Here is a 24723-nt window from a genome sequence, read left to right as displayed (position 1 = left end):
ATTTTGTATTATCTGTGTTTTTTTTAATTTATTTATCTTTTTTTATTCAGCAGCTCTCCAGTTTGCAATTTCAGCAATCTGGTTACTAGGGTCCGAATTACACACTAGCAATTATGCATTGATTTGAATAAAAGACTGAATATGAATAGGAGAGGTGCTGAATAGAAAGATGAGTGATAAATGTAGCAATGACAATACATTTGTAGCCTTACAGAGCATTTGTTTGTAGATGGGGTCAGTGACCCCCATTTGAATGCTAGAGAGAGTCAGAAGAACAAGACAAATAATTCAAAATATATAAAAATTAAAAAATGAAGGCCATACTAAAAGTTAAGTTAAACCACCCCTTTAATCTCCTCCAGCATGGGCAACAAAATATCCAAAGTTACATTGCTACCTCGATTAATGTAAATTCCCGAAAGTAAAAGAAATGCATTGTGTAGCTTTGTTGCCTGCAATAAAATGTCCTGTCTACTATTACCCTTAAGCATTAGGAAAATAATAAGAATGTCACAAACATCTTTCTGTTGGGGTTCCTCAAGTCTCTGTCCTGGGACCTTTACTATTCTCCCTCTATACTTCCTCCCTAGGCAAATAAATCAACTCGTATGGTTTCCACTTCCAGCTCTATGCTGACGATACTCAGATCTATCTCTCATCTCCTGATCTCAACCCAGAACTCCTAACTAACGCGTCTCCTCCTGCCTGTCCGCTATCTCTACCTGGATGTCGCAACGCTACTTTAAATTAAACCTCTCTAAAACTGAAATGGTTCTCTTTCCTCCAACCAACACCAGTAACATCCCGGAAGTATCCATCATAGCTAACAATTCCACTATCACCCCCTCTCCCCAGGCCCGGTGCCTTGGGGTTATCCTAGATTCTGCCCTGTCATTCACTCCTCATATCCAGTCACTTATTAAATAATGTCGTCCACTTAAGCAACATATCCAAAATACGATCATTTATCACCCAAGATGCTGCCAAAATTCTTATTCACTCTCTCGTCATATCACGTCTAGACTACTGTAACTCTCTTTTAATTGGCCTTCCCCTCCAGTCGCTGTCACATAATTCATGTGATTTAGTTGTATAACCACATTTACTTTACAGCGCTAGGCAATATGTTGGCACTATATAAATACATGTCAATAATAATAATAATAATAACATATGTTTATGCACGTTTACCAGTGATGAACGAAAATTTTTGCCATTAACAGATTCGCTGCAAATGTCCGAGTTTCGCTGACAGTGAAAACATTTATTAAACAGTGTCAAAAATTCACCTTGCAGCTCAATTTGTTTTGCACGGCAAAAAAAAGTGACAAGCGCATATGTCAGATAATGCCTGTAAGATGCCTGTCTTACTAAGCTAGTAGTTATTTATACTCTATAGATGGTACTTTATGCAAAAATAGCAACATTGCGTAGTAGTTGATGCCATTACCAGTCGATCAGACGTAATGTAAAAAAATCACAGACATGTTTTTAAGAAATTGGCAATATGGGAGTCTAGTGGATAGCGGGTCCTCTAACAATATATATAGGCTTGTAGCAGTGAAAAATGCATGTGATTTTGCCCTTCCAATTTTAGTTGATAGCCCCAAAGCAGAAACGCCCACACGGGGGAATGTAATTAAAGTCGCAAAGAGAAAACCAATTCCTACCAAAAAGAATACAAATCCATGCATCTCGCAATGTAATATTGTTCCTTAAACTGTTATTGAATTGCAAATTTTAATTGCACATTGCGAATTTTAATTGCGCACTCTTAAGAAGTGCTTGAAAGTGTCGTAATCTTTTGGAGCAAACATAACGACTTTTTCAGTAAGAGTTTTTATTACATTTACTGGGCATTGGTGCAAACTATAAAATTGCAAACAGTCTTTCACTGTCAGAAGTGGTTGCTAAACAGTTTCCGGGTTCACAAAAGCTATATTAAATTTGTGCAAAGCAAAATTTGTTTGCACAAAGGCATAACTTTTCGCATTGCAAATAGTTTATCCATTATCGACTTCTATTACATTCCCCCGATACACTCTTATGTAGTTTGCTACAAAGATGATGGGGCAAATTCACTAAGCGCCGAAGCGCCTAACGCTAACGTCAATTCGATAGCTTTGGTCATTTTCGTTACTTCGCAAATTCACTAACGAACGCTGGCGTAAATTCGCCAGTGTTACTTCGCACCCTTACGCTACCCCTGAGTGCAACTTCGGATTTTAGTGAATTTGTAGAGCGCTGGCGAAACTACATCTGGCGAAGTGTGGCGAAGTGCGGCAAAGTGCGGCGAAGTTACGCCTGGTGCAACTACGAATCTTAGTGAATTTGCCCCATAAAATGTTTTCGGAGACAAAAAATGATGTTGCGCAACAAAACAGTTTAGTGAATTTTTCACCATTTAGTGAGCTTTTGCTGTTTTGTGAATTTGGACAGGTTCATCACTAAAGTTTATGATCAGATAAAAGGAAATCATTTAAAATTGACTAATGGGAAATTGCATGGCCTTTTTTTTGGAGCTTTCTGGATAAATGACCTATTACCTAACATGTTAAGAAATTATTTTCTTTCCAAAACTTGCCTTTTATAGAACATTAGTTATTACTGTCAGTAATGTCAACCCTTTTTATTCTGATATCAGTGTCCCTTTTATAAACCAATGCCCAGAGCTATAGTTAGACTGTAAATTCTAATTTGCCAGATTAATATGGCATACCATGCACTGTGTATAATTAGCGTCACTATTTTAAAGATAAAAATAGCAATTCTTACTATACTTTATAACATAAATGAATGCTTGGGCTTTATATCATTTACCTGAAATGCTTTTACTTCATGAGGATAAGGTCGGGCTAAGGTTATAGCCTTTCTTATGCTGCCAATGACTACGCAAAAGATAAAGTGGGTTATTGGAGTAACTGTCCTATCCCGCTAGTCATCCCCTAATTTGATTTCATATTACTGCAGTCCATAACAATGCCCTAATGTATTTTTTCTAGCAGTTAATACCATTAGTGCACGTTAATTTGCTTTTAAGTGTTTAGATAATTGATGTTATAATAGTATGATAATATGCACTTAAACATTTTTAATTGGATGGCTACATAAATCCCTGTCAAGGCGCTTGTGGTTGGTGTCCTAAGGAAGACCTCAGGTGGCTTTACAAAGAATGAGCTCCTGCTGTGTCATTTCTACTGCTCCCCAGATCTGGCGGGACTCAGCATGACACAGGGAAAGTAGATGTTTATGATAAGATTTGTCTCCAGCACAGCTGTCAGTTAGTTCTTAAACCTGAAATGTACCTTAAATTAGCATCTCATATGCAGATATCTTATGATAGAAATGTAGGTCATGCATCCCTGCAGCTTCTGTTGAACTTCAACCCTACAAGTCTCAACCAGCTGCTGACCAGATATTCCTGCCTCTGGTTTAATTTTTCCCTACAAGAAAAATTAAACCAGAAGAGTCAATGTGCCTTTAAACCCAATATACTATGAAATTAAAATGTAAGATTTTCTTTGCAAATTGTAAGCAGTTTTCATTATGTGTGTTTAAGGGACTGGTAAAATAGCCACCCCTTTTCTCAGACAGTCTCCCAGATCTTAGACAGCTAAGGGGGTCAATAGTTATAGGAGGGCCTAAGTTCCTGTTCTTAGGTTAAAGCATGCCTCTGGCAGTTCAGAGACTGACCAGTAAAGTAAATAAGTAAAGTATATAAACTGGAGCACATACTCTGGGTCCATTCCTGCAAAAAATTCTCCCCTAAGTAGTCAGGGGGAAACAGGCTTCCCCGATCAATATCTAGCCGAAAATTAGAAAATCCCTTTGGATTGTGGCCACATCTATGTGTCTATGCAGTCCCGCAATCCGACCGCATGTATCGGATGCCTTATGATCCGATCGTTGGGCCCTAGGGCCCACAATCGGATCAGCCCCATATTGCCCACCTCAATGTGGGCAAATTGGGGAGAGATCCGCTCGTTTGGCGATGTCTATGGCCACCTTAAGTAAGCTAGTGGTAATATATAATCTATAGATGGTACTTTCTGCTTAAACAGCAACATTGTGTAGTAGATGATTCAATTACCAGTCGATCAGATGCAATGTAAAAAAATCACAGAGATGTTTTCAAGAAATTGGCAACATGGGAGTCTAGTGGATAGGAGGCTCTGTAACAATGTAGGGGGGTGAGGCAGTGAAAAATGGTATGTCATTTTGCCCTACCAATTATAGTTGGTAGCCCCAAAGCAGGAACAAGGTGGCAAGAAAAAAATGCCCATGGACTCTTATGTAGTTTGCTACAAAAATAGTTACACAACAAAATTTTAATGCGACAAAAAATTTTGTCGCGTGACAAGACCATTTTGCGGTTTTTTTACCGGTTTGCAAATTTTTGACAGTTTTGCAAATTTTTCGTCAAACTAAATGGGACAGATTAGCTCATCACTATTAGTAAGAATTAGAATCCTGGGTGCACCACTACCCAGAGTAGGGACCAAGTGTACAGACCTAAGGATTAGAGGAGTTTGCCTAGGTTCCCCTTGAGAGGAATCCTGAAAGATAGAGTTGACAGATACTTCGGAGATTAAATAATCCACTATTCATCGACTGACCCTGAGTGGCAAAGTGCTGAATGCTTAAAGCTGTATTTGTGAGTATATACCATTGTATCTTGTCCTTTTACATAATTCTTTCAAGACTCCTATGTGGATTCAGTTAATAAAGCTTTTACAGAGCCAGAGTCTTACTATACTTAAAGGATATAGCTCAGCAACATCCTGCCTTCAACATATGGGAGGGCACATATCTCTAGATTAAGGGGGTTATGTAATATCAGGAGCAAAGTATGCTTCACCCATAGCAAGCAATAAGCAGGTAGCATTAGTAGGAATCTTATTGGTCACTATTGGTTACTGCTCCTGGGCAAACTTTGTGCCTTTTATTACATATAGGGGCAAGAGTCAAATAAATAGTCTTTTGGTAAATCATAGTCCTTAGAAAAATGGGCATCTTTATTTACTATAGCTATATTATTTAATCTCCTAGAGAGGCATGATAACTGAATCATCTTTATTAAATCACAAAGCCCTCCTGTCAATCTAGTAGGAAAATCCTCTAACAATATAATGGTTTTAAGGCTAGCCTTTTGCTGTTCTGATGTAATTTGGGCCAGGACGCTTACTTTTTAACTACATGGAATAAAGTTACAATTTTTATCCTCATGGCTATGGTCGCAGGAGTGCGTGCTGTTTTATTTTGAAGATTGAATTTGCCTAAGCTACGGGTTCGGGGCACGGCACCCGGACCATTTGGCTAATCCGGTGAGTTATAGCCCTTCGGCTGTTTTCCGTTCATTAACCAATTCAAGTGAAGGGCCTGGGGTCTGGACACCCAGGTCAAACCTTTCCGCTTGGTAAGAATTGCCAAGCGTCTCACTTAATAACATACTATTTTCATTTACAAGGGATTTAACCTGTGAAATTTAAAAGTAATCTAAAATTAGTTTTGCTTTAATGTATGTGTCCATATTTGTCCAGAGAAGATTAGAGCCGGTTTTTCTTCTTTTTCATAATTTGGGCCATTGCCAGAATCAGGACAATCATTAATACAAGGCTTAAAAGAAGGCCTCTAGCAATATTCCTTTCTCTTTGGGTTTTTTTTTTACTAAGACTTGAATTGTTTCCATTTTTGTTATTTAAACAGTCAGCCTAACTCCCATCCACAAATTTACCTAATTTAGCAAAAAAAAAAAAAAGGAAAAAGGCATTGGGAAAAACATTGGCACAAAATTGTGTGTCAATTCGAATTGTGCGACTTATTTGAGTTTACTCTTGAATTGTATGACTTTTTCAAGTTGATACCCTGAAAACCAGTGTTAAAATCCCTCAACTTTCGACCATGAAGGTAAAAAACATTTCCAAGTTGTTGACTTTTACATGAGTTCAACATGTACTTTCCGTGAAATTTTTGGCAGCTTTGGAGCATAATAAATAAAAAATATTGAGTTTTTCCCTCTAAAAATTGAAGTTTTTCTAAAAAATGTTTCAAAAACTTGACCAGAAAAAAATTGAAGTTTAATCAATATGCCCCCAAGTGTACTCAACTTCAACTTCTGAAAAAACATACCACTCAATGGGTGGATGCAGCACCCCAAAGCTGTAGCTTAGGGAGTTCTGTGCAGAACCAATTTTTGAGACCTGGACCCAACCCAAACCCACAGCCTGTGACCCGAACCTCAATCCGCAAGTTTACCCGCTTGGATACACTACCTGACCCGGCCAGCAACTACCTTATCTACAACCTGATGCACCACGCGCTTACCAGTATTAAACAAGAAGTGCTGTTGCTGCAAACCGGAAGTGACATCATCAGAAGTGGGCGGAGATAGAAAAACGTTTTGTAAAATTTTAAAAGGAGTAAAATATAGACAATTTAACATAATATAAGAAATATAGATGAACCCGCAACCCAACCCACGAGCTTCTATTACAACTCTGAAGGCCTGGATTATAGAGATACTACACCTTTAGGCTGGTTCACTAAATTCCGTATATAGATATGGCATTTCTAGCCATATTAATTTTTAGAGTTTAGTTCTCCTTTAACAGATGTTTGTTTTTTGTGCCGTGAAAATCTTCAAGCCAAACATTTGTTTTTATCGCACCCGAATGGCATCCTTGATTGCGTGCCTGGATTGTAACCATTATTTCGTTATGCCTTCAAAAGTATGTGCTATAACTCTGAAAAATAACATGGCCAAACATGATATTTTAATGGTGGACTTGTATGTCTTAGTGTGGGTGAATTATTTATCTAAGAGATACAGTATGTTCAGCTGGAATACACTCCAGGCAGGTAAGTCATCATATAAATCCAAGACTTTAGCACAGAGTTACAATAGGATATCTGTACAAAAAATGTGCGTGGGGAATATTTATTAACTTACAGGTTTCCATTCAATTCTGTGCCATAACTTTGTTGGAAAAGCTTTTTGAAAGTAATTTTGAGCATTTCTGTATTTAAAAGATGTCCATAGTCAAGGGCATAGTACATTATCAGAATAACTGGAATAAAACCCACATTCCTAAGGTGCTTTCGCGAAGTCATGATATTAGCTTTTAACTCTCGCAGATTTTATGCACCAAGTTTAAGTGAGGTCACTTGTGTTTTCAGATGTTTCCATTAATAGTGCTGTAAATCCTATAAAGCATTGTGCACGTGAATGCAAGTGCGCTTTTGTGCATGTGGTTACGTGACCGAGGCACCAATACCCGCAATATACTAAAGTACTGATTGGCAAAGGATTATCTTTTTTCTTTACCAAGATGTAATAATGGTACCATAAAAAATCTATTCTGTCAGATTCAAAGTCTTTTGTAAGAAAACATCTTTATTTAAGAGTTTATGCAATGGCACTTGTTTTTTTAGGAAATATCGTATAGTGGAGTTTTAGGGTTTAACACTGCTGCTGAGCTCTAACATCCCATTGAACAGAAGAAGTTCGACATTGAGGCATTTATCTGCTTTGATAAGGGCACTTTTTGAATTGCTGGGAATCCTTCCATTTTGAATTTATATAATTCTACCGTCCCTAATCTATAGAATAACTGTGCAAAGATGTATTTAGTAATATAAGGCTGCCTCTTTTATGGCCTCCCGCAATGACTCTCTGCTCCTCGCTGCACAGCTCCTTTGTGAACCTAATGGAGCATTTCCAGTGCAGACTGGTTAATGTGTGGCCTTGTTGCCTGCCTCCCAAATGGCCCATAAAATTCTAACTCTGCCTGTCATGGCTTGATTGGCTTCCGTCCTGCAGAGTAATTCATTGCCAGCTGTGCAGCTTATGTGCTTATCCTTCCCATGCGGTCTCACTGGTGGTAGAAGTGCCACTAGAGAGAGCTGTGGAAAGCCCTACATATGTTCATTGCACAATGAAAGAATCCAAATAGAGGATTAAGAATTACCCCCTCACACACACACAAATGAAAATCACCGTTGTCTTGCATTCCAAATGTACACATATATTATAAACTGTATGCTTGTTTTGTGACAACGTCTTGTATATAGCTACATTTCCTTCAGGCATCCCAAGCCCTGAACTTGATGTTATGCTGTCAGGTGAGCCTTCCTTCTGCCTCCTGTATGCCATGCGTTAGTAGCTGAGGCATTTCACATCTTCATCTTGATAATTTATAATACACTAGCACAAGTAGGATTTCTTCTGTTTGAACAACTAAGAGTTTTTTTTTAAAAGGAAATGTCAGTTTTTGCTATACAAATGTGTTGTTAAAGGGTAGAGAAACTTAATTCTCACTAAACTCTCAACTGGCTTCTTTGTTCTTCACCAAGAAACCCCCAATATCTTATCATTTTTTTCCTGCTGATTCACATTACAAACTCTGGGCTGGGCTCTGGGCCTGAATCAACTATCCCTGTAGCATCATCTACTATGAGAGATATCATATCATAACAGTTTTTTATGAATTCCAACCTCCCCTAAGCTTATCTTTAAAGCAACCCAGAGCATATGCTGCATGTGCAGGAGATGACCAAGTGATTGGAACTACAACTTTGAAGGCAGGGATTATTATTGTTATAGGCCTGCTGAATCTCAGGAAGTTCAGCACATAAAATTTAGGAGTATACTCTCAAAAGAAAGGAACATTTGCCTTGGTAATATGTGTGACTATGTAAAAGAAGAATACAGGAATGCAATGTGTTATCCAGAATAGCCAGGACTGGGGGGTTTCTGTATAAGAGAAGAAAATACAAGTCCAGTTGATTTGACTTATCACTAATAGTGATGGGCAGATTTATTTGCCAGGCGCGAATTCGCTGCGAATTCCCGCAATTCACGCCATCAAATAAATTTGCGAAACCGCCACGAAAAAATGGACGCCAGCGTCAAAAACGAGATGCCGGCGCCGTTTCATGAATTTTTAGCGAAATTCGCAAATTTTTCGGCGGAGTGAAATGCTCCAAATTCGCTCATCACTAATCTTTCCCTTTTGCGAAACTGCTGAAAAATTCTCAAAACAGCGGAAAATTTGCAAATTTTTTTACTCTCTCCAAATGCTTAAAGTCAATGGGCGTTTTTTCTTTTGTCTTTCTTTTTGTCCCAGCGACTTTTATGTTCGAATGGTCTTTCTTCTTGGGGTGACTTTTTTTGTCTGGGCGCTTTTTTTGTTGTGGCAAATTTTTGACGTGGTGAATTTTTGCTGCAGTTCCTCAAAAAGATTTGCAGATGGCAAAATGGGAATTCCGCTGCATATCCATGCCTGGCGAAAAAATTTGCTCATCATTACTATAGGTGCATAATGTAAACTTTAAATAAACCAATAGGATTGTTTTGTTAGGTACTGTTCTATTATTACAGAGAAGTATGAAATAATGCTAAAAATATTGAATTATTTGATTATAATGAAGTCTATGGGAGATGGCCTTCTCAAGATTTGGATATTTCTGGATAATGGGTTTCCTGATAATGTATCCCATACCTAGACTGAAAACTGTTAATCTCTAAATAAATATTTTTGTATTGATTCTTAAAAGCCTTGATAGCATGATACATTTGGACAGATGGTACTCAGCCAAATACAAAAATTAGGGTTTTGCACATCCATTATAAATACTGTATATACAGGTATAGGATATATTATCCAAAATGCGTAGGATATTAAGGGGCACATTCAATTAATTGAGAAAAAGTGATTTATCACGTGAAAAGTTATGGATGAGATTCGATTTGAGGAGAAAATACTTTTCTCCAAATTCAGTCCAGTTTTTCCCAATTGACTGCTTTTTTCTGACCCTGCTCTGAATAATACCCAGGCCAATACCAAAGATGTTCAGTAAAATGCAGATAAATGAAAGACAACTGTGGGCATTAGGATTCAGAGCTCAGTAGATACATACATGAAATGCGGACAAAGGCTTTCTGACTTTTCAAGGTACCAGAAGAGCTCCAGGCCACACAATGGCACCAATATTCATCCATGCCAAAGATCTTCTCCACCTGCTGACGGGATATATCAATCCTCACTTCCATGACAGGCAGCCCTTCAAAGAGAGAAAGAGAGAGCGAGCATCACACAGAGATAGAGAATTAGTAGAATAACCTTCAGTGACCTCCAGCAGCAACAGAATATTATTCATGTTAATGATACTTTGAGGGTTATCCATCGGGATGAAATACGCTGCCTTCTACAGCTTTGCACACTATTTTGATTAGAAAATCAGCACACCTTAAAATATTATTTTGCCTTTTGTCACTGCCTGGATGTTATAATTGAAATGTATATTTGAATAAATGTACCTGCCCCAAACCGTTTTCGAGCACACCTAAATTGTTTTTATTTAAAAAAAGGAGGTAATTTAAAAGACACTTCTGCTTCATAGGAGCATGGCTGAATGGCCTTTTATTGTGCTAGAACATTGATCTCTCTTGGCTCATTTTAGAAATCAGGCGCCATAAGTACGTATGTGTGTACAAATCTAGGGAGATTTAAGTGGAGGCTAAAAAAAATATAGCTGCCAATTACAGGTTAGATGATTATAATTTTATTTTTAGCTTTTAGGTCGGTAATGGAATTGAGTTTTTCTGACAGATGATTAGGTGCTATGTTCACTGGCACTCAAAACTATGCAGGGCGGTATTATCACAAAACAAAATTGATTTCTCATCTCTAGAAATCAAGGAGCGAGCAGAGCGCAGCTTAAAAAAAATTAAACTGTATGCAGAATAATCACAACCTTGATTTTTTCCTAAGGTGAAAAAATCGGTTAGTGACTTGGGCATGTGGGATGCAATAAATCCAACTGGCTCCTTTAACTATCTATGGTGTAATAAAATTACCTGCACGGCGGGGTCGGCCGCTGCTGCACCGACGGGGACGCCCGCCGCGTGTCTCCTAGGCGCCATCTTTGTTATTAGGGCGCGCGCGCCTGCGCGCCTCTTAAAGGCGCAGGCGCGCTGGCGTGTTTTGAATACTATTTAAGGCCCATTCAGTGTACTGTTCCTTCCCCGTGATAGAACTTGTTTCTTGTGGTTTCCTGAGCCTAGTGAATCTGATCTGAATCTTGTCTGTCTGATAACCTGTGTTTGACCCTGCCTGTATCCTGACTACTCTGAACTCTGTATCCTGACCTTAGCCTGCCTACGACAACTCTCCTGCTTAACCACTTGATTGACAACCCGGTTTGACCCTTGCCTGCCTGACGATTCTGATATCCGCCTGCCTCGACCCAGCCTATCTGACCATCCTTCTGCCTAATCCTTTTGTACCGTGACCTTCGGCCCAAAAGACTTTGCTAACGGCCGTGCCCCTTCGCCAGCCAGAACATCTCGCCTTGCACTCCTCGTAAAGTCCAGGTGGCACCCAAGTAAGCTGAGGGCTCCTCCCGAAGCCCAACGGTGGTCACACTACTGGTGAAGCTGAGCCGAGACCAGGGTGCTTGGCATTTGTTCTGGTATTGGGTGCCGGCTGTTACATATGGGCATATATGGAAGGCATTGTACATTAGGTCAGATGACAAGCTGAAGTACCTACACAATGCTTCTAGGGGCAAACTATCTCACTTAGTCTTCTGGGGACTGTTTGGCTTGTTTACTAGCAATATCCAGTTTTCACATCCCACATTTAGACGCAAATTTTAATTTGGTCATATTGACCATGAACATTTAGAGACTCAGTTACAACCACAAGTGTATTATACTAAAATGGTGTGTGTGTGTATCAATAGCATTCATAAATAGTGATGGGCGAATCTGTCCCATTTCGCTTTGCTAAAAATTCACCAAACTGCGGAAATTTCACAAACATAGTGTAGTCAATGGGTGGCAAAATAATTTTGACACATGACAATTTTCAAGCGATTGACAATTTTTATATGCGCGACTAATTTCTCCAAATGCATTAAAGCCAATGGGCGTCCATATAATTTTGATGCGCAAGAATTATTATGCCGACGAAAATTAACGCGTGCCATTTTTTTCTCTTTGTCGCTGCGAATTTTCGCAAATTTATTTGCGGGCTGCAAAAGGTGGAAATTCACTGCAAATCCATGCCTGGCAAATTTATTCACCCATCACTATTCATAAAGGAAAGCCCGGGAGCTATAAATGCAGGGGCTGCATGACAAGGGATCCAAATAACCAGCAGCCAGATTACACTGGTTTATGTTTAAAGATTGGCAGAATCAGATGTAGCTGTGATTGGGTGAGAAGGAATGAGTTAAGGCAGGGGAAACCTGCACTGGGGGTGGAGAAATAGAGGGATGTGATGTCAGGGGAAGAAGCTGTTCACTTCTTATCTTCTGAGCAGGTAGAAACATCCCCCATACCCTCCTCCCCTTTTCTGCATATTTTGTAAAATGTCAATAGTTTTTCTTCTTTATGTTCTCATATTATCTATTAATAACCAGATGTGGATGTTTTCCTGCATGCACTGTTATATTGTGATTTTGGTACTGTTATACAGTATAAACATGAGAGTGTTTGCATGGTATTATTCATGTTAAATGCATGTCAAATGCTTGATCCAGGGAATGTTTCTGATTGTCATTGGGGTCAGAAATTATTATTTTTTCCCTCTTGAGGCATAATTGTCACTGGCTTCAAGTTGGGTTTTTTGCCTTCCTTTGGATCAAAACAGTGGATATATGATATTGTATTTAAGTTTTTATTTGTCACAGCAACGGTAGGACCTTGCCACAGGTAAATTTAGAAGAGGGAGAAAGGAGGTTCTCTCCTGTGCCTGCACAGTGGGTTGATTGATACAGACGCTACTACTGCTTGTGCTGGTGACAGCCTGCTTGGATTTCCTATCATCGACACACTGCAGATTCAGGAGCGGCAGCAGGGCTGCTGAACTTCTCTCATGGTGGGAGATGCAGCTCCTGCTCGTAGCAGATTTAGGGCCATCCTCTCTGTAGGTAGAAGCAGATATAATGACATAGTGCTGATCTCAAGTGAGGAGTGGCAGAGCATAGTTACGATTCCTTATAGAATTCTGGCTCTAAAATATTGCCTTGGTTGAGGCTGGCAAGGTCCTATTGATTTGATAAAATTGGAATAAATGCTGTGGCCATTTTACCCCATTTCTGTCTCCTAAGGGCGAAGTGACTAACACTAGCTAGTGAAGGAGATAGACTCTAGCGGCGAATTTGTGCTCTGGCGAATGGACGTAACTGCGCAAATTCACTAAGATGTGGATTTTACTGAACGTTACCTCTTGCGCCAGACTTGCCTTCGCCACCTCTGACCAGGCGAAGTGCAATAGAGTAGATAGGAGTTCCTCAAGAAATAGTTGAAAAATTTTCTAAGTCCCAAAAAATGCTACCGTCTTTTCCTTTTTCAGGGTAATAGGCTGAAAAAGAGCGTAAAATATTTTTGGGGTAGCCCGCTTTCCCCCTAAATTTCCTAACATATGGCACATAAACTATACACTGGGCTCATGTGTAGGTCAATATAACAACTTTATTTTATTAAGGTTCCCTGGGCTTGTGTAGTGTAATGTATTTGCTGCAACATATACGTCCATTGAACTTTAACTTTCCGCAGTATGCAAATTAGGCAACGCTAGCACAACTACACTTCGCTTAGCGCAGTAATGCTAGGGCAACTTTGCCAGCATTCGGATTTCAATGAATTAGCGTTGTCCTGGCGAATCTACACCTGGCGAAGTGTTGCGATGTGAGCGAAGCCATTGCTCGGAAATTAGTGAATTTGCCCCCCCGGTGTTTGATTAAGGTGTGTAACAATGGGGTTCAGTGGGATGGGTGAAAGTAAAGAGTCAATTGAGGAATCCCCTTGTCAAAGGTACTTGTTCCCAAACATGCCCTTGCATTTCCATGTACTTGCATGCCCAACTAGCTTCCTCTGATGAATTGAGTGCGAGTATTCACACAAGGGGATGCTGAAATTATTGCCACCCTGGATATGGTAGTCATTCCAGAATCCTCTGGCAGGTTGAGTCAATAGTTGAGACCTGTCCCCCTCTGCAAATGTTGTCCAAAGCATTTTGTCACATCATGAACAATTGTGCCAAACACAACTTAGTATGAGTCTGCAATGATACTGGAATTAAAAACACTGCGTCGTGGAGAAAAAAATACAAAAGAAGAGCACTTAGCTAACAATGTACTGCATTCTTAAATGAGCCTTATTCTTTGTGATTGGCTGGTGATCCTTACTATTAAATTCAAGTAGCCTTATCGGGACAGAAAATGAGGACAGACAATGAGACTTTGATCAACCATGAGAAAATTAAATATCATAGCTGGGAAAAATATGTAGCCTCGCAGGTTAATAGGCATCCTGCATTAAATGCGACACATTCTTTTTATAACTAGCATTGATGTTGTATTCACCTTCCTGTAGGTAAAAATATAAAGTATGAGGGTAGGGATTGTTGTGTGCATTTAATGCTAATTTTCTACCCATTTTTATTTATATATATGAGTAGGAAGTAACATAATGCATGCAAGGTCATAAATAGGCAGTCCTGCTAAATATACACAATTTGTGTTATACAATCTAACCAGATGCTTTAATAACATCCCTAAAATAGGCAGTTGCAATAGGCAATAATGTACATTATTAGCTGTACCTGAAATCATGGTAGTGTCTTAAAGAAATCATTATCTCCCAGGCTCAGAGGGCAAGAATAATATGAACAATCTGCTAGCTGGAAAGTATATACAGGCATGTCTGTAATTCTAACTACTAGAGACACTTCTCATACACGTTTCAATAGTGTGAAGAGAGCAAAGTCAATTAAGAACTCATTGCAGCAAGCTTTTCACACCTCATATACTTAATATGAAGAATGTCTTGCGCAGAATTTATTGTAGAACCTTTATTTAAAGAGGGCAAGGACCATTCAGGGAAGTGTTACTCCACCCAAAAGTTTTGTGACTATAACTTCAGTGTCTACAACTGCTTGTTCTTTGGGGATGGTTATGTGATATCTACTGCCTATGGGCCTATACAAAACTCACCTCTGCCGTCTGTCTGATTGTATGGGCAAAGGTAATATTTCCCTAGGGGTGTGCCACTAGCATATCAATCCCATTTCCACGACTCGCACACATCAACATCCAGACCCCCTGGAGACCTCAGTACCAAAAATTACAATCAATCTTTCCGTTATCTGTAAATATTAAATAGAGTAATCAGCATCCAAGCCCTTTGCCAGAGGTGCATTAGCCTCATTATTTGAGAAATACTGGAATAGAAGAAACATTGATGTAATATGCATCTACGGGGACCAAGTAAAATCTTTGATGTGGTATAATACTCTAAGCAGGTAGACAGGACTGCCCTATGGACCACTGAGCATTTGGGCAATTAAGGAAGGCCTCATGTGGGACCTCAGCTTCCTACTCTGCCTATTGCTTTGCTCTAATATGTGGATAGTTCTGTAGATACTGATAAAAGCAAACCGTACACTGGGCAGCATAAAACAAAATGTAAAGGAACAATGAAGGCATAGTGACTGATACTGTATTTAATTCCAACTGTTATTAATTAAAGTTTTTCTAAATTTATTCAATGAAAGTTTTTAGTATTTTTAAAATTGTCTTTAACACGCAGGATATTTCCCTGATGAGAATATCATGTTTGGTGCCAAATCACATAAAAGCTCCATGGAGAAAAGTCTGTGTGCCAGCAGCCTAAGTGATAGCCAGACATTGAGTGGCCATTGTCACACATTTGTTAACCATGCATTATCCAGCTACATAGTATGTTGAGCAGCTGAAAAGGGACACTGATAAATAGGTGTACTAAGTGGTTTTGAAATTTAGAGCTCTCTTGTAAGTCTGAATACATTTTTTTTTCTCCTGCTCAAGAGAAGCCAATGCTTCACTCTCATGTCCTTATATTCTTGCTAAAACCTCTTCATCTTTTCCCACTAACTGCTGTTTACTGCACAATAGGGCTTTTATTTGCCTGCGGACAAAGTAAGCCTTGCTGAGTATTAAGTCAGAGAGTAGCAAAGTGTCACTGTGTTACTTTGTCTCGGGGATGTGAGCGCTTTATTGTATCTTTTGACATGGGAAAATGTATTGCTAAAGTGCCTTAAACCGCCACTGATAACTTACTATTAACACAGTATAGGAACTAGGGATACACCAAATCCATACATTCTAACTGTAGTTGAATATTACTTTATTAAGGTGAAATGCAATCCTGTAATAGCAGAAGTCAGTTCTCATTGTGCTGGATTTTGGCAGTTTGGACATAAATGACCCCTTCTGTGCGTCACTGCACTTACTACTTTAGATCTGCAGGGTTTTATTTAGTGTCAGTAAGTGAACTTGCACGCAATTCATTAGGAGGCAGGAGATAAGTACACACCTTTACGTTAACTTTTATAAGTTATAGAAGGACCAATTCTAGGCAACTTTCCAATTTGCCTGCATTGTTTATTTTTTATAGTTTTTGAATTATTTGCATTTATCTTCTGATTCTTTCCAACTTTCAAATGGGCGGTCACCGACCCCATCTAAAATAAAATGCTCTGTAAGGCTACAAATGTATTGTTATTAACGTTTGTTTAATTAAGGTAGAATGAGCATGATGTAATGTAAAAAGGCTGACTTGTTATTGAGGATGTTTTTAAGGGAGCTGCTAGACGTTAATAGTTAGTGTGTAGGCTTGACAGCAGAGTGGACACTGCAAGGTATTATTATTATTTATTATTAACATGTATTTATATAGTGCCAACATATTTCGCAGTGCTTTAAAGTAAATGTGTTGATACAACTAAGTCACATGAATTACATACATAGAGCATATGGAGTTACATACATCACAACCAATACCGGCACAAAAAGTAAAGAAGGCTCTGAGCAAAAGATCTTACAATCTAAAGGGAAGGGAATAAGACACAAGGTGTTGGAGTGGGCAAGATCAGAATTAAGCGAGTGAGAGATGTAGTACTGTAGGTGGTATTGCATTTGGTAAAGGCAAAGGCACAGCCCAGTTCAGAAAATGATGAAGCACCTTGGTATATAGAGTAATTTAAGAAATGCCAGTTCCTCCTTGCAAAAAAAAGTCATATAGAAGGTGCCCAAGTGTTAAGTGTAGCTCTGTCATAAGGCAGGAGAATAATCATGTCTGGCACTAGAAACCAAAGCTATAATACAATATGCATTTGTCATATGCGTTCCTTGTAAAAGGAGCAGGATGGTCGCTCTGCCGAAACACTTCCTATTAGGCGATTACAATTACTGCTTCATTTATTCCCTCGCCGAACAAATGAAAATATTCACATCTGCTGCTTTAATAACCCTTTCTCTGCTGCAAAGCTGCAAGCCGCTAGGTCATTAACGTACTAATTCAAGATTCCAGCAAGGCAGAAACGCTCCGTTTACTCCTTTCCAGACAAATGTTTGTGGTCACTGCCTCATTAACCCTGTCGCTGCTTGAACACTGTACATTGCAGTTCCATTAAACCGTTCCAAGGATATATTCTGTCAGAGTTTCTTCATAACTGCCTGCTGCAAACTTATATTTACCATCATTATATCGGAGGCCCTAATGGTCATTTCTTGGAGGATCAAGGACCTACCAAACCAGGCAAATTATTTATTTTATAAATATTTGTAAATCCATTTTTGAAAGTATTAAATTAATCCTCTCCTCTGGCTAGAAACACAAACAAACACATCCATTTGTCACCTCTGCTGCTTTGGTCCTGCTTTGTGTCTCACTTCATTTATTGTTCGTTTTTTTTGAGCATTTAGAAAGGTTTTGAGCCTTGAACCATTGCTACCTGCTGCTCCCTCATCCTGCCCTGTCTTATCATTTTTTCATGCAGGTTATCATAACAGGAACACTATGGGGCAGATTTCCTAACCGGCGAAAAGTCGATTCGCACCTATCGATACACTTCGCCAGGCGAAAATTGGCTAATTCACTAAAATGTGGCGTTTTGTTGTGGGTGCCAAACACTGGCAAATTTTTGGTAGCATTGCTTCGGCAATGTGAGCAAAAAGCGAAGATGCGAAGCGAAGATGTGCTAGCGTTCATTTCTGCCTAGCGCAATACAGCTGGAAATTTAAAGTTGAATGGACGTCTTTATGTTATATGTTGCAGCAAATACATTACATTTGTAAATTACACAAATGTCCAGGGAACCTTAATAAAGAGTGCGAATGAGCGCTAGCGCCTATCTCTTTCGCTAGTGAATTGTTGCCTACGCTCGTTAGTAAATTGCCGATGTCCCTGCGGGCGGTAACACTAGGGAATTGTCGCCAGCGTTTGGCACTTCACCCTTTAGTAAATCCTACTCTATGTATTTTACTGCTCCATAATGTAAAGGCTTTTGGTGACTCTGATCAATTCTTAATGATTTTAGCAATTTATTAATTAAATTAATTAATTCAGTCAAATCATATTAATTCGTACCAATTCATTCTGAATTGATTTAATGCTGATTGATCCCATGTGTCAATGGTTAATATCATTCAATATCAATAAATATGCCCTGACAATGTGACATTTGAATTTAGATCAAATCGATAAGCTTATTTTATCAAGTTTATCACAGTTCCGCCATAGATCCATGGGCAAGTAATGGCACATCATAGTATTGCGATATAAGATTGTGACGTCACTTCCCATATAATATAAATTGCTGCCAAATAGGGTCTGTGCAGGGGTTGAGGTGGGGGCTGCCAAGGTGCCCGTTATGAAATGCTTGTGGGCCAAAGAGTTATGAAATGTTGGGGGGTCACAGTGTGCCATGAAATGCATGGGTGCCAGTGGAGAGAGTGTGGTGAACAAGCTCCTTAACTTTAGAATCTACCAGTTACAAAATCCTCACTATAGGATTGTGAATTATAATTCTAAATGACATAATACGGTTTAAGCAGGACTTGTTCCTTTGGGAGATAACTCATTGACCCCTGGACAAAAACTCATTGACCCCAGATGAATTGTCCAGTAAAATGACCAATAAAAAACACAACCAAAATTGGCTGGCCAGATAGAAAGGATTCTGCCAAATGAAAGACTTTAAAATTATGTTGGAATTTAGTAGACTTTTTAGAGCTGATCCTGGATTTATTGCATGGCAGTTGCATTTTGTCATAAAGCTTGTGACTATGGCTGTGATCTAGGCAACAATCAAAAGGCTTCTGCCAGTCTTTACCCTACGCTAGAGTGCTTTCATAGCTAAATTAGACACAGGCATCCCCAGACAGCAGTGTATTACTATTATTACTTTACTATAGTCACATATACTATTAAAACAAATGGCCCTTCCAGTATAAACAAACACTTTTTATACTGATGACAGTTTCCCTTTAAAACAAGCTCAAATGTTGTTGCGTGTAACATGTTCTTTGTATGGAAAGGTTATGCTGGAATCATTATGGCTGTTGTTGAATCAATAAAGCTATGGCTGACCTTCATCCAATACTCTAATTGTCTTGAGTTTTTATAATAAGTTATAGGTTGTGGGATCATTCTATACCTGTTCTCTGCCTATAGTGAAATGAATATCTATCTGAATGAGCCCATCTGAAAAAAACAAATCCTTAAATCATTTAAAGCCTCATGTTATTGGCCACTACAACTAACAATATTTAGAATTAAAAACAAAACAAAAAAAAGTAGAGATGGTGAATGAATAAAAGGATTTTTAATGGATAATTCATTCAAACAAGGTTTTTTTTAGAACACTGCTCTGTGTCACTAAATGTCAAATATTATTTTAGACAAAAGTATTTTTTGATGAGTTGGAGCCTGAGCTGTTCATTAAAAAAAAAAAACCGGAGACAGAGGTCAATTGGTATCCTGCAGCCATATCATAACTGTTCTATCCTGCTGTCCAACCCATTTGTGTTGCAGCAAATGCCTGGTTTGGGCATGGCATGCTGAGAAAGGTATACAATTTATGTCTGTTTTTGAGGAAATTTGATTTTTTTCACATTTAGCCAGCTGGTCAGCTGTCAAAGGCCGAGTCATGGATGAATACATTGTCCCTCTTTTATTATTCCAGGTAATTAATCCTAAATTAGTTCAACTCAGATAATTAGCGTTACTGTTCTGGGCACAATGTGCTCAAAAAGCAGAGCAATATTAGAAAGGGAAAATAAAATGAGTCAGGTTCTTTATGTGTTCAGAGCCATTGAAATATAACTGGAAGTTGAGTGACATTCGGCCCTCTAGTAACTAACACAGGGTTGTTGTGCTAACTGCTTGCCAATTGACTGTGTTCGTTTGGCTCTCCTCCTATACAATACAATTTTCGGCTTCAAAAATATATTCCGGCTACTGATTTCAAAAGTGTACTGCTTTTAATAAATACGATCAAGAACACCAGAACTTTTCTGATTCTATGTCCCCTGATATATTTACAGTAGACTCGTCAGTATATTGGAGGAGACTTATGCACTGCCCTGAGCCTCTATAAAAAATAAATCCAGGCCAGGTTTATAAAATAAAAACTTATCAAAACACAGCCAGACTTACGCTTTATTTGCTGAAGGTAACACTTAGGGGCAGATGTATTAAGGGTCGAATATCGAGGGTTAATTAACCCTCGATATTCGACTGGCGAATTAAAATCCTTCGACCTATCGAAGTCGAAGGATTTTGCACAATTCCTTTGATCCAACGATCGAAGGAATAAATCCTTTGAATCGAACAATTTGAAGGATTTTAATCCATCGATCGAAGGATTATCCTTTGATCAGAAAAAACTTGGAAAGCCTATGGGGACCTTCCCCATAGGCTAACATTGACTTCGGTAGCTTTTAGGTGGCGAACTAGCGGGTCAAAGATTTTTCTTAAAGAGACAGTACTTCGACTATCGAATGGTCGAATAGTCGAACAATTTTTAGTTCGATTCGTTTGATTCGAAGTCGAAGGTCGAAGTCTAAGGTCGAAGTGGCCAATTCAATGGTCGAAGTAGCCAAAGAAAACATTTGAAAATCAAACTATTTTTCCTCTATTCCTTCACTCGAACTTAGTGAATGCGCCCCTTAAACGTGTGCAGCAAGATTAAGTGCCACCTACAGCATGAAATGCTTAAGACAACAAGTCAAGTTCAATAAAAGTTTTTATTTTTAAAAGTCTGGACTGGAGTTTTTGTGAAGTTTTTTTTGTCATATTTCACATTCCATTATAGTATAGACCGTTGTTGAATTTATTTAAAGGCATCTGATCTTAAAAGCAGTCAAAGGAATTACAGACAGCACTAGAGCTCATATAGACATCTCTTAAAGTATAAGCCTTTCACAGTAGTGCTCAAAAGGACTTCTGCCTACAATAAGGATATTTTCTGATACTCAGTCCATTTCTGAGTTACTTAAAGGAGAAGGAAACCCCCTGGGCACAAAACCCCTTCCCCCTCCCCTGTGTTGCCCCCCCTCCCTCCTCCCCCCTGGCCTACCTGTCCCCCTGTCACGAAGTGAAATAGGAAAACTTTGTAACATTCGGCGCATGCGCAGTAGATCCGTACCGGTAAATGTTCCTACTGCGCATGCGCCAGAAGACGCCGGTCAAAGCAGGAAGAAGACGCGCGTGGGAGAAGATGGGCGACTGTGAACTCCGTGGACAGGACCTGCGCAGAGGGGTGAGTAACAAGTTAGGGCCATTTGCCATGGGGGACAGGTAGGCCGGGGGGAGGAGGAAGGGGGGGCAACACGGGGGAGGGGGAGGGGTTTTGCGCCCAGGGGGTTTCCTTCTCCTTTAAGTATTGCCTCCCTCAGTTGAGCATTCTCCTACCTAACCTAATCCTAACTCTCACTCTTAGAGATACTATAGCTACATAATGGAGCTTGCCCACTCTATATAAAGGGCCTGTTTATGTGATTCCTCAGTCCAAACTTCTTAAGACCCTTTTTTCCTTCCAACATACCCTACCTACAAGGAGAAAACCTCTTGCCACACATTACCCTAACAGCTCACTAAACAGGGCTAAGCTTATCAATGAAGGAAGGATAAAACGCATAACCCCCTACTACATAGAGCAAAAAACTATACAGCGGAGATTCCACCATCTACATTTGAAAGAAGAAAAAGCATCCTGTGCAAGGGAACATGGAGAGAACCTTTGATGCTCCAGCCATTGCAAGACTTCAGCTCCCACCATTCTCCTCCCAGTTCTACAAAATATGCCTATTTCTTTCTCCGAGCAACTGCCACATACAGTAGATTTCCTTTAATAAACAGTACTTTCGAAATTTAGTCAGATGGTTTTGAATGAGCAAAATGTATTATTTTAAAGCAAAATTAAAATGTATAAATGAAAAGCAATGTTACATTTTGCATGTTCCACTCCAATGAGACCAAGACAAGATCACAGACCTGTACTCCTCTATAGAACCCTTGTCTTCCCCCCTAGTGGCCAATATGGGTAATATGAAAATGTGGCTTAATAAGGGCATTGCAACCATAGAGGATGTTTGGATGGACCAGCGTATCTGCTCATTCAAGGACCTCAGACAATCAAAGTGGTTACCAGCCAGTGGATTCACTTTATAAGACTTAAACACACCATAATGACTGCCCATAAGAAAGAAGATATACTGTAGTAGTAAGTATAAACAGGCTGCTCTCCCTTCCTAACAGGCCACCCACTAATATGTATCCTGCTTTACTGCTGCAAGATGGCAGAGCTGACCCTCTAGAAACCTCTGTGATGATAAATGGAAAGCAGCAATAGAGTTTATACTAGATGATGACTTGCAGGTTGTATCCTCTCAACTAGTCTCAGCATGCTACAGGATATGAATGATTCAATTATATATCTTGCATAGAGCGTACTACATTCCAGTCAGACTGCACCTCATGAAACCTGATATACCTGATACGTGTACCAGATGCAACTTGGAAAAAGTCTCGGAATGCGACTATATTAAACCATAGTGGTCGACAATACTAGACAACTTGATACAACCTAGAACCACTAAGGCCTGTCTCCTCAATGTTCTTGGTAATGCCATTACCAATCAATACCAGTTGTTTGTCCATGGAACATTTTTCGTAGCCAAAAAGCTCATAACACAAAACTGGAAAAGCAGACCCCCCCGATATAGAAGATTGGATAAACTCTATGATAGAAACTTGTAACCTTGAGAGTATAGTCCTCTGAATTTTATTCATGGTTTAGAAAAATTCTTTACCGTATTGTCCTTGGTTGTACATCATATAATGTGCTGGTTTAAACATTCATCATTTTATCTTTGATTGTAAACTGTGCATTGCACAATGTTGTTGTGACTTGTACTCACCCCCGTTATAAATGTACTACAGTGCCTTTTATTACCAATGTTTTGTATATCACATGTAAATGCTTGTTTACAATGTCTGTTAAATAAACTCTACCTGAATTAAAAGAAGGAAATACAAATGTTCTTTATAAGATTTATGGCATTAATGGAACACAAGAACAGTCCCAGACTTTGGTCTCCTGTTTTCTCATAATATCCTTTGCTTTCTTTGTGTTCCATTTTGTTTTTACTATTTTTGAGCGTCATTTGACTGACTTAACTCTAACTTGAGAACAAATTAATTTTTCTTTCTGCTTTTGTTTTGCTGTGTATGTCTCATTCTCATCAAGGGTTTTATACACATAAGGAAGGCTCTTCTGGATTTCTTCCATTGCTTTGTCCGAGAGATATTTACGCTGACTTAAAGTGAACCCTGCTTCTCTCTCTGGGAGTCTGACGAGAGTTAAGCTGGCCATAGACGCAAAGATCCGATCGTACGAATCGTGGATTCGTACAATTTTCGGACCGTGTGTGGAGAGTCCCGGCATTTTTCGTCCGCCGGAGATCGGTCGTTTGGTCGATCGGACAGGTTAGAAAATTTCTGTCGCCTGCCGATAATATCTCTGCGTGTATTGCCGATCGTACGATTTTCAGTGGGAGACTGTCACTAGTGTTGTCAGACATAAGTATCGTACGATTACTGTCAGGGGCAGAACATTGGGTGATCTGTTCTTATTTGATCGGAATGGTAAAGACTTTGATCTGAATGGTTAGTGGAGGGTCGGGAGATGGGAAAGTCCGATCGTACGTTGATTCGTACGATCGGATCTTTGCGTCTATGGCCAGCTTAAGGAAGATATAGGGCAGACATTCACTGGAGGTGATAAAAACAGGCTGGGAGACACGGAAAGGGGGGACAGGTTGAAATGCAAATGGCTAGAGTTTATAAAAGAGAGCTGTCGCTGAGAAAGGAGAAAGTGGATGCTGAATATACAAAGCAGAGTCCTTGAAAGACATGTAAAAAATATACACAGGCAAAAGTAAAGTCTGAAGCACACAGACAAGAGTCATATGAAGAATGAACGCATAATGAAAAGGTGAGAAAGCACTCTGCATTCTGTCAAGGCATTTTTATCTGGTGGCTAGTTTCATTCAAATTACAGTGACTTAATCTTCTCCAGCCAGAAATTTGCCCGACAGACAATTAAACTAAATGAGATGCCAAAAATGACGCAAGGCTTAATAAAATTTAATGTGAAATTTCATCTGCCTTTTTTTGATGGTCAAACAAGCAATGGTCCAATATTCCAAGTCTAAAAATGAATAAAACAAGGCTAAAGATGCACTTCAGCCAAACCTGGGCTGTTTTTTTTTCCCCCACTTCATAGTTAACAGATAAATGATTTTATCATCACTCAGCTTGAAACGGCAAGACCGATAACGCCAAGTAAATTGTTTGCACGCAGCTTTAATGAAAAAGAAGGAAAAAAT

General features: G+C 39.2%; 1 protein-coding gene across 2 annotated transcripts in view; it reads right to left on the bottom strand.

The window, feature by feature from the left end:
* Positions 1-24723, bottom strand: part of unc5a.S (unc-5 netrin receptor A S homeolog) — a 245473-nt gene that overhangs the window by 53694 nt on the left and 167056 nt on the right. For both annotated transcript variants that reach the window (XM_041588683.1, XM_018254612.2), the window contains exon 3: positions 9919-10062. In XM_041588683.1, coding sequence (XP_041444617.1) covers positions 9919-10062 — 144 coding nt within the window. The remainder of the gene's footprint in view (positions 1-9918; positions 10063-24723) is intronic.

This window comes from Xenopus laevis, chromosome 3S, assembly GCF_017654675.1.
Source record: "Xenopus laevis strain J_2021 chromosome 3S, Xenopus_laevis_v10.1, whole genome shotgun sequence".
In the NCBI taxonomy this organism is placed as follows: Eukaryota; Metazoa; Chordata; class Amphibia; order Anura; family Pipidae; genus Xenopus; species Xenopus laevis.
This window is presented reverse-complemented; position numbering and strand designations above follow the sequence as displayed.